This window comes from Lampris incognitus, chromosome 3 (assembly GCF_029633865.1).
Source record: "Lampris incognitus isolate fLamInc1 chromosome 3, fLamInc1.hap2, whole genome shotgun sequence".
NCBI classification, from domain to species: Eukaryota; Metazoa; Chordata; class Actinopteri; order Lampriformes; family Lampridae; genus Lampris; species Lampris incognitus.
The window spans coordinates 107,935,290-107,946,782 of NC_079213.1; the positions used below are offsets into that span (position 1 = coordinate 107,935,290).

The following is an 11,493-nucleotide window of genomic DNA, read 5'->3' on the forward strand; positions in this document are numbered from 1 at the left end:
CAACCCGGGGTGTGTGTGTGTGTGTGTGTGTGTGTGTGTGTGTGTGTGTGTGTGTGTGTGTGTGTGTGTGTGTGTGTGTGTGTGTGTGTGTGTGTGTGTGGAGGAGCACCTGGGCAGGTGCCCTCCTCAAGCACACACACAGGTGACAAATGACAGGAAAACCCCGAATAAACGAGTGCAGATGCTTCCACAGAAGTGCGTGGCTGGAGGCGCATTGAGGCCTAACGCCTTACCAAGACAGTCTGATAGCCTTCCTTTTGCCACCCGTCTGTATACGCGTAGCTTTTAAAGGCTCTAACCTACGATACATTATAAACATGACTTTTGCTGGACTCAAAGTGAGCTGATGAGCAGTGGTGGAAGGTCACTAACCACACTTACTCGAGTACTGAAGTACAAATTCGAAGGTACTTGTACGTTACTTGAGCGCTTCCATTTTGTTCCGCTTTATAATTCTGCTCCATCGTTACTACACCTCGGAGGCAAGTAGTTTTTACTCCGCTACATTTGCCCGAGAGCTTTGGATACCAGTTACTTTACGATTTCCCTGCCCTTCCTGTCCAGGGGAAACCATGTAAATCCAACCGTACTGGTTTTACATGTGACTGTTCTGATAAGCCGAGGGACTGTTCCCGCGTTTGTCGGGGGAAATCCCTGCTCTTCCAGAGTACGGTGCCGTGGGCGAGCATGCATCATCGTGGAGCAGGTTCACGCGAGATCAAGCTACTTCACAGTAAACGAAGTGGTTCACATTCACTCAACCTGATACATCTAAAGCAGGAGCATGCAACACGGACATGCATTCAGCATTAATATTAACCCGGAAACATCATATATGATAATAAAACACCGACAGGAACCATTTTAAGGCACAATGAGTACTTGCACTTCACTTTCAGATACTTTTAGTAAATTTTGTTGGTAATATTAACAATATTTGCACGGTGTAAAGGATCTGAACACTTCTTCCAGTACTGCTAATTACATAATATGATATAATATAAGTACATAATACAATATTGCGATATTGTTGTTTCTGATGCTATGGACACACAACAATATGCTGCTTGACTAGACTTCCGTACTCTTACCTCATTTATTAATATTTCTATGTTCATTTAAACCTTTGTATGCTGCTGGGATGGAATGGTGCCAAAAAAAGTTTCATTGTATTTTGATGTGTAATGACAATAAAGTGTCTATTCTATTCTATTATTGGCATTAATGCTTCCTCTTTCCTCGGTTCTTTAATACTCACCTTTAGGATGGATTGTGATTTGAAGGTGCCATCTTCTTCAGTTGTGTAGGTGGCAGCACACGTGGACGGTGGTAACCGCAGTCAGCATGGTGAGGAGGAGGAGGAGGAGGAGGAGAGGAGGAGGAGGCTGTATCGGAGCGAGTCACATCAGAGGGCGCAGAAGATTAGACAAGCACAGTGTCCTTTTGTGATTTCACCTTCTGTCGTTCTGTTCCATCCTCCTTTGCATGTGTCATGTTTAGGTGAAGCGGGACTTTTTGGTTCTCCTTCCCCGCACAGTCCTGGTTCTGGTTACTGAGAGAGAGAGAGAGAGAGAGAGAGAGAGAGAGAGAGAGAGAGAGAGAGAGAGAGAGAGAGAAGCTAACAATATTGTAAAACCAAAATAAATTATAATAATTACTAAGTTTTTTCATTATTTAAAAATAACAAAGAAATAAACATTTTAACTGGAATCTGTGTCCTTTTTGCTTTGTAGAAAACACCACATTATTATTATTACTGTTAGTAATAGCTGTTGTGGTGTAGTAACAGTGACAGCAATGATAACATTATCATCATTATTATTGTTGGTGTTATTAGTAATATTCATATTATCATTATTATTGTTGGTGTTATTAGTAATATTCATATTATCATCATTATTATTGTTGGTGCTATTAGTAATATTCATATTATCATCATCATTATTGTTGGTGTTATTAGTAATATTCATATCATCGTCATTATTAACATTACTTTTCCCAAACGTCCGTCGAACGTCCCGCAGTGACGTCACATGGACGTCCAGAAGACTTTCCCCTAACGTCCCTGTAGTGTCCTCGGGACATGTCCCCGTGACGTAATGAAAACCCTGCGCAATGACGTTTAACCGGACGTTCGGAGGGCACCTTTAGGGGGCGCGCTGGGGACGCCTTTTGGCTCGCTAGTGCCTCGGAAGTTCCAATTTTTAAGAAGTTCTGCGAAGCTAGTTTTAGGTGCGAGCCGTCCTTGTTACGGTGTGGACGTGTTTCACCGGTAAAATGCGGTACGGAACCACTGTGGTGACGTTTATTGCACTGCACAATAAGAAAAAAGTGACGCATTATGCCCGAGGCACAAGCGAACTAAACGGTCGCTTAGGGCCTCCGCGCCAGCAGGGGGCCCCCGTGAGCGCTTGAAATGTCAAACACGACAGGTTGATAAATATATTGTGGAGTTAGAAAACAACGAGACAGGAGACGTGAGAGTAGACGTAGTCGAGGTAGTTTACTAGCTCCAACTTAGCACGTCATACATTCGACAACGACACTGAACTGTCAACCGGAAGCGGAAGTGCATTATCTCACCCCTCGCCTCTACCCTTAAAGGTACACCGTCCTCTTAGGTGAATGTCTCTCGTTATATAGATGTGGGTCACCACAACATATATATTGTTGTGTGTGTGATATATCATGTCAGCAGTAATCACCAAAAAAAAACCAAAAACTAAATATTTGGATATGATGTTGTTAACAAACTGACTGCTCCTGGGTTCATCATTTCCGCTGCCTATGTCAGAGCCCCATGGGGGCAGGTTCATGCGCATTATAACCGTAAGCAAGTACATCGCCACAGTATGTCACCTAAAAGGGTTTAGTTTACTTAGTGGGTAAGACTTGTTGTTTTGGGTGTTGTTTTGATTATTTGCTTTGAGTTATCGGAGTTTGCTGTAAGTTACATTAATAAAATAAACTCAGATTTTAAGGAGAATGATAAATTAAAGCACTCTATTTTGGGATATTTTCTGAACCATTACCACACCTTTTGAACTCCATAGTTTTCCAAAAAAAAATGTATTCATCTACATATTCTTTACTCTTTATTGTTAGATGTTATAAGTTCCTCTGTTCATTGTATGTCATTATTTAAGTTTCTATTTAATTTATTTAATATTGTCTGTTTTTGCATTTGCATTTTATGTAAGGAAATAATTTATTTCTTTGTTACTGTTCGGCACTTTTGCACAGCTCAGAAACAATTAAAATAGTTAACTTGTTCAGTGAATGCATCGTCTGCTGGTTTATTTTAAGACTTTCCAGCACAGTAGTAAGTCATGACAATGGTACGGTAACGATCAAGCATGGACATAATAGTGTTGGTGGTGGGAGGTGGGTTGAGCGTGGGGGGGGGGGGGGGGCCCAAATCAAATTCTGCTTAGGGCCCCGCAAAGCCTTGGGCCGGCTCTGATTAAAAACAACAAAACATACGTGTTTTCCAACATGTTTTATTGACTCCAGAGGAACACAGCACCAGCAAAATCATTGGTCATGAAGAATGGTGCGTTACAGTCATCTGTCAGCAAAGTGGGCCAAACTGTTTAACAATGAATCTTGGTGTTACACATTGGTGTATGTGGAAAGCAACGGGCAGCAAGCAGGGAGTCCAAAAACCAGGCAGAAGGGATCATGAACAAGGTAAGGTGAATAGCCTGAACTAGGTAGGATACAGTCACTACCGTAACAGCAGGTAGTTGAAAATCAAAGAAAGCAATACACGCAGCGTTTAGTGTTTCAGACCACTTGTGATCTTGAACGCATCGTTCCACCCAGCCCCCTCTCTCTTTTTCGGTCAACCGAGCTTCATGCTTTATGCGTGTATGTGGCTTAGAGCTGAACAATACGTCGTTTCAGAATCGAAGTCACACAATATGCACATGTGCAGTCACACACTACAGTGTTAGGCAAATCGGGCCCATCAGCCATGACGAGCTAAAACATGTATTGCATGACGGAAAATGAAATCTAGCAAGGTCTACTTTCTTATGACTGCTCTGAAAAGTATTCCAGCGCATCTGACGGATAATGTGAGTTAGTCTGATCTAATCTGACTTCTTGGACAACTGCCTTTTATTGCCCTCTACAATCACCCTAATCATGGCAAGATAACTTCTTTGCAGATGTTAATCACTGCATGTATCAGCTGCATGTGTCAGTGAAATTATGCAACTCCTTTTAATTCTTTTTATGTTATAATTCATATCGGCAAAAAGAATATCGCAATGGCGATTTCTTTTCTAAAGTCGTGCAGTATGAGTGTGTGTGTGTAAGGATTTTTCAGTTCAGTTCCCAAGCTAGTAGCACTGGTCCCCTTATGCAGCTGCCTTGAACATGGGGTCCTCGGCAAAGACCTGCTCCACCAGGCTGTTCTCCGTTCCCTCTTTGAGAGGGCCGGGACACTCGGCTGACATGGAGGAGGGGAAGAGGAGGATGGTGGGCTCCCGCTGTCCGGGGATCTGAGGGTCGGGGCGGAGAGGAAGGGTGACCCCCACCTCAGGGCCTCCTGCTGGCTGGTCAGGGAACGATGGCAGGATCATGGGCTGGTCTATGGCGGGCAGCATCCTCACCATGCCATCTGGTTGGTGGCGGGGGGCGGCCTCGGGGTTCTGATCATGGTGATCATGATGGTGCTCGTGGTCATGCAGATGAGAGTGTCCGTGGTGATGGGGGTGGCCATGCGTGTGACCGTGGTGGGCGGAGTGGTTGTGGCCAGCCTCTCCTCCAAGGTGGAGCTTCTTCTCCCTCTCAGCAGCCTGGGAAACACACCCCCAGAACAAAAACATACAGTTCACAACTGACGCTTTGAGAAATACAGACTTAAAACACTTTTTCTCCCAGTGCATATGGAGGGATGGCTTGCGTTTTATGATGTCACGCCTTGTCAGGTCCTACCTCAGGCTCAAAGATCTCACACTCCACACTGAACTCCTGCTCTCCATGGGAGTGGGAGTGGGAGTGGGAGTGGGAGTGGGGGTGGGAGTGGAGGTGGGAGGCCTTGCAGAGGCCCTTGTGCTGAGGTGAGAACAAGGGGGAGCATAAAGGAGACGAGTGGAGAGAAAAAAAAGAGTTACATTAGTAATTTAGTGACACTTTACTAGTTACACTAGTAGACACATATTAACAGATACTAGTAGACACATTAACAGACACTAGTAGACACATATTAACAGACACTTGTAGACACATATTAACAGACACTTGTAGACACATTAACAGAGACACTAGTAGACACATATTAACAGACACTTGTAGACACATATTAACAGAGACACTAGTAGACACATATTAACAGACACTTGTAGACACATATTAACAGAGACACTAGTAGACACATATTAACAGACACTAGTAGACACAGATTAACAAAGACATACATGATTTTGAATAATTTAAGTCACACACTTAAAACTTAAAAGGGACGGTAAATAAAGCAACTGTTAGAAAGTTCTTTATTTGTCAGAAGATGTTTCTTTGTCTTGTGAACTGTCTGATCTATAAATAATAAGCAGGACTCACTGCAAACTCGCAGTTCATCATGGGGCATGTATCGACCATAGCAGCATCAGTGGCCTTGGTGCAGGTGGTCTCCTGGATGGTGTATTCTACATGGTAGAACATTCCTGTGCGCATCTGAGCAAAACACACACACACACACACACACACACACACACACACACACACACACACACACAAAAGTAAGAAAGGTTAGATGTTTCTTCACAGTTGTAACCAAACTAAATCAGAATTGTGAGATATTGAAAAGTACACTGCCTTCCAAATGACCTGGCCTGGATCTATGGATCGCATCATCTCAGTCTGTTTTATAATACTGTCAATCGATATAAAAGCAGGGTCGACAGATTTATTTCAGAGGGATTAATGTTTAGTCTTTCTGTTTCACCATTACACCCCCCCCATTTTTTTTATTTGGCTCAAAGTCTTTTTTCTGGATTGTAAATTAGCCCTTCAGCTGTAGCTCAAGTACATCCTACCACCCCATCCTGTCTGAATGTTCACGTTCAATCACTCGTCTCCAAAAGTTGGGAGTAGCTATACTGCAAAATTGACCAGCAGCTGCAGGGATGGCGCTTTGTTAACGCGGTTGCAGCCAGCAGGGGTGGTAGTTAAAAGTGAGTAAATCTTATGTAACTCTCGAAGGGTAATTTCACAGCTATTAATCTGCATGTCTGGTAGGTGCTGGTGGTCTATCTAGTTGTGTAGAATTATAACCGCTTTGGATTGCCAAGAGAGCTGTTCTGCATTGACTACATGTACCAGCACCAAGACTGTCTCAGTGCTTGGCCAATTACCCCACTCTTCTGAGCCATCCTGGTCGCTTCTCCCCCCCCTTCTGCTGATCTGGGGAGGAGGGCTGCAGACTACCACATGCCTCCTCCGAAACACGTGGAGTCGCCAGCCACTTCTTTTCACCTGACAGTGAGGAGTTTCACCAGGGGTACCTCCCCCTCCCCCCCGAACAGGCGCCCCAACCAACCAGAGGAGGCACTAGCGCAGCAACCGGAACACACCCACATCTGGCTTCCCACCCACAGACACGGCCAATTGTGTGCATAGGGATGCCCGACCAAACCGGAGGTAACACAGGGATTCGAGCTGGTGAGCCCCGTGTTGGTAGGCAATAGAATAGACCACTGTGCTACCCGGACGCCCCGCCCCGTAAGTGAGAAAATGTTATGTAACTCTCAAAGGGAAATTTCACAGCTAGTAGTCTGCATGTCCGGTAGGTGCTGATGGTTTATCTAGTCTTTTAGAATTATAACTGCTTTGGACTACCAAGAGAGCTGTTCTACGTTGCCTACATGTACCAGCATACATTGTGCAAGACTCTCATTGGTGGAGATTAGAAAATAAACATCTCAGCCGATTAGCCTTTTAGTTTGTCCAACATCCAAAGACTTCAATGGATGGCAGCGGTAAGCTAGTTCGACACAGCAGGCTACGGCGACACAGACAACTTTGGCAAGTACTATGTACGCTGTACAGATGTCGCCGCTATGATGAATACACAGAAATAAGTTTGAAAAGCTGCAAAATGTCTCTGTAATAATGTCATTATGCTCAGTGTTAGACAAAAAGAATCTTGCATTGGACACTCTTATTTTGAAGAGTTTGAGTCCCTATTTGCACGGTGCACAATGCTTCCAATTTAAGGTTGTAGCTCATTGGCTGGACACGGGTTTCTTTTATCGCTTGTGCATTTGTGGACAGGGAAACCAACAGGCAATTATCCCAAGAGAGGTTAAATGTACAAAAGAAGAGCTAGACCCTGGCCGATGATTGATTCAGTCATGCTTTATAGCACAACAAGTTCTTACAACACACTTGTTAGCATTAGTGGCCATCTTGGAAATATTAACAATCATCTTGTTAGTTTCAAATAACTGTTATTTAGAGTATTGTAAGAAAGACACGAGAAAATGTAAAACCACATCTTATCATGATTAAGACCTGACATTCCTGGAAGTGAGGTTAAGTTTAGGCACAACGTCCTAAATGGTTCAGGTTAGGACAAATTGTTTGGCCTGAACAATCTATTCTGGTCAGTGCTGTTAGAAAAAGGTCAAGTTTGGATAAAAACAAAAAACAAAACAACTAGATACACTAGATACAACATTCCATGATGTATTAATAAGATGATTATTAATATTTTTAAGTCATCTGGGAATGTTAACAAGAGTGTTGTAAGAGCTTATGAGTACCCTATTACCCATTTATTAATCACTATAGAAGGGGCGTCATCATAAAGCGGTACTATAGGTTGTCTCTGTAGACATTAGGCTTGCAACGGTTTTCGGTTCAAAACCGAACCGTACGGTCCGCCCTGTACGGTTCAATCCGCCCTTATGGACCGTGGGTTTTCGGTTTTCCAGTTAAAATGTGCGTGAATAGTTGACAGGCGTTTCTTACTGCCGGAGGATGGATTCTTCACTGTGTGCAGGCAGGCTGAGACAGCCTGCTGCAGAAAACCCTCCCCACGAGTAAATATCCAATCACTGTTAGCCCCCCACCCCCCACCCCCCCCTTATAACTGGAGCCGGCAGTCGAGTTGAAAAGACGGCGGTAGCTCGCAGAAGCCAAAAAAAAAGTCATGTCGAGTGGAGGAGTAGAGAGAGAAAAGTTTGAAGAAGCACCGTCTTCATACAAATCTGCGGTGTGGGGACTTTTCGGGTTTGCTGTTGAACACAACGGTGAAGGAGACAAAACAGTGGACAGAAATAACACTGTGTGCTGCAAGCATTGCTTGACCCGTGTCCCGTACTACGCAAGTGGAAACACTTCCAATATGAGCCAGCATCTCCGCCGTCACCACCCAGATGTCTCGCTCTCTGGAAGCAGGACAGACGCACGGGTAACCGCACCAGTGAACAAAACAACCGTCTATGGGAGATGCTTTCCAACAGACCTATAGCGCCAACTCGGAGAAACACAAAACAACAACCTGTGCAGCCCCCGGGGGTGTTCATTGCTAAAGACATGCAGCCCTTTTCGGCGGTTGGAGATGTGGGCTTTCGTCAGCTAATGCATACGCTCGATCCGCGCTACCTTATTCCCTCCCGAACTTATTTCACCAACAATGTAATTCGAAACTGAACCGAACCGAAACCGTGACCCAAAAACCGAGGTACGAACCGAACCGTGGGCTAACTGGACCGTTGCACCCCTAGTAGACATGGTCCGGCGCTCACCTGTGCGGTTGCGTGGGTGATGTTCAGCAGAGCGAAATAATTGAGGAGTCCGTTCTCCTTGTTGTATTTCTTCAGGGTGTGCTTGACAGTGTACAGGACCTCATCGTTGTCCAAGGCAATGGCTGTCGGGCAGTCCGGACATATTTCCAAAACCTTTGCTGCTGGAACTGCGCAGAGAAAAGAGTGTTGTGAGGTGGTCCCGATCCCACCATCCATATACACTCACACTGATATGCAGCAGGTCTTTTCTGTCACTCGGGTTTTGTAATCCGCCTCTATACATACATGAGTCTTTACTATGCACATTCTGTTATTTTTTTTTTATTCTATGCAAATGCACATTCCACTATGCATATTTCTATTTCTTCTATGTATTTCTATAACATTGTAACATTGTTACAATGTTATAGAAACTTCTATAACATTGTAACTTCTATAACTTTGTAGATGTTACAATGTTAACTTCTATAACATTGTAACATTGTATTTTTAATTTTTCTCATGTAAAGTGAATTGCACCGCATTTTTATGCATGAAATGTACAGAAGAAATAACGATTGATTGATTGATTGATTTGCAAATTTATGTGTGCGTGTAAAAGTATTTTCTTGTCTATGGTGAGTCATCCAGTTACACATCTATCTTTGACGCAACAACAGAATCAGAATGCTATCTGTTTGCAGAATTTGCAGAAGAACAAAAAAAGAATTACACTAGCAAACCGGGGCTTCTTTTCGTGTAAACTCTTCGACTGAGCGACGACTTTTACTTACCATGCCTGAGCACACAGTTGTATTTGTAAAGACGGACCACTCTGTGCGCCCTGTTAATGTAGATGGCAGCTTTGCACTGTCCATAAACCTACAAGCACAAAATACACAGAATATATACGCCTTTTTATACAGCATGTATGAGTGTGTAGCGTGTACACACGCGCGCACACACAAGTTGACATCTGGGATTTTGTTTTGTCAGTTGTCTCCAGGTTCCTGTCGAACTGTGTATAGAAACAAGCATGCTACTGCTTGTGTGTGTGTGTGTGTGTGTGTGTGTGTGTTAGTGCTTTCTAACCGGTGTGTTCTCGGTGGGGCGAGCTGGACAGCTCTTCCAGTCTTTCTTGGTGAGAACATGGCAGTTGGTCTCCAGAACGTCCAGAGTCAGGTAGAAAACCTGGCCTGTCAATGCCTGAAACACACACACACACACACCGAGGGGGTGCGTGAGCTGCAGTGGACTGACCCGAGCTGGAACTCCACTCAGACAAAACAGTACTCACATGTTATGTCCATCATCTTCCTCTGTTGGACACTCGTATAAATAAACAAGTAAAAATAAAAGCTCCACAAAACACAACCAAGCATTGTGACTGGTGTGAACACACACACACACACACACACACACACACACACACACACACACACACACACACACACACACACACACACACACAATAAAAACTGAAAGAGTGATTCATAATTGATTAAGCTAGTGGTTATTTATTAGATTGATCGATCAGTCATATCGTTTGTTGAAAGTAAAAAATACTGATTAATGCCCATTGGAAGTTTCCAGAGTCCAAAGTGACGTGTTAAAGTTCTTTACTTAGCCTGACCAACAGCTAAAAAACCCTCAAATATTTATTTCATAACGATATAAACCAGAGGGAGGCAAGTTAACCTCAGCGTTTATGGAACTGCAAACAACATGTTTGGTATTTTTGCCTGATCAGTGACTCAAACAATAACTGGACCACCGCAATTGTGATCGCACAATTTTGTCACTCAAGTAATTGGTAGATCGACTAATTGTTTCAGCCGTGTGACGTTGTTCTGCGATGAAGACTCACGTGGCTCATCTCGTGGACGTTGGACAGCCGTAGCAGGGTGAAGATGTAGCCCTCCTGGCGGTCCTTGTTGATTTCAGTGAGTGCCAGTTGTGCCGCGCTCACAGCCAATGGATCCTGGCACGAGCCGGGCTTGATGCCGTCCTCCTCCGTGGGTGCACTGCAGACGCACAGGCACCCGACTGCCAACAGCGACAACAACGCACAAAACTTCATGGTCAATGGTCCTTCTGTCTCGATCTGTCTCACAAACTCAGGTCAGTGGGAGAGATGAGCACAGCAGAGATCGGAGGGCCTTTTATAATCAGCCAGCTTTTGTTCAGACCACTGCCCACACCCCTATGGCCTCCAAAAACCAAACCTGCACCCTGACCCTACCTCCCCCACTGATAATAGCCCCACCCCCTGTTGGTCCCCCCCTTACCTTTCCTTCTTCTCTAACATGGCGTCATCCCCTCGCCCAACTGACTCCCTTTCTCAACCTCTTTGATAGTAGAACAAACTATCTCAACCTTGATGCCCTCAGGCAAACATAACCTTTGACTCACATGCAAACACCACTCACACTCACACACACACATACACACATTCTCATTGATGTCTATCCACCAGTCAGCAGATGCTATCAGCTACTGTGCTGACCTGCACAATGGAGTTTATCAGTCACCAGATAGGAGCCCTGTGGAACTCCACCTCCCTGCAGAGAATGAAGGAGGCCGGCTGCAGAAGTAATCCACTTATCCTCTCTTAGCATCGACGAGGACCTAGAGAGGAGTTTGGCTTTCTCTGAGCAATCTTTAACTTTAACTAAGAATGTAATCAGAATCAGAATAACCACATCACGGCGCCACATGCACTGCACATGCACAGCCCCGTGGAGTATGTGCTTCG

General features: G+C 44.4%; 1 protein-coding gene across 1 annotated transcript; it reads right to left on the minus strand.

The window, feature by feature from the left end:
• Nucleotides 1–3,484: 3,484 nt before the first annotated feature.
• LOC130110379 (fetuin-B-like) lies at nt 3,485–10,879 on the minus strand. The gene is made up of 7 exons (XM_056277461.1): nt 10,606–10,879; nt 9,831–9,944; nt 9,533–9,620; nt 8,760–8,926; nt 5,569–5,682; nt 4,945–5,064; nt 3,485–4,805 (listed from the first exon to the last, which is right to left on the minus strand). Exons 1-7 carry the CDS (start codon nt 10,816–10,818, stop codon nt 4,365–4,367), a joined length of 1,257 nt encoding a protein of 418 aa, XP_056133436.1. The 5' UTR covers nt 10,819–10,879; the 3' UTR covers nt 3,485–4,364.
• Nucleotides 10,880–11,493: the final 614 nt, after the last annotated feature.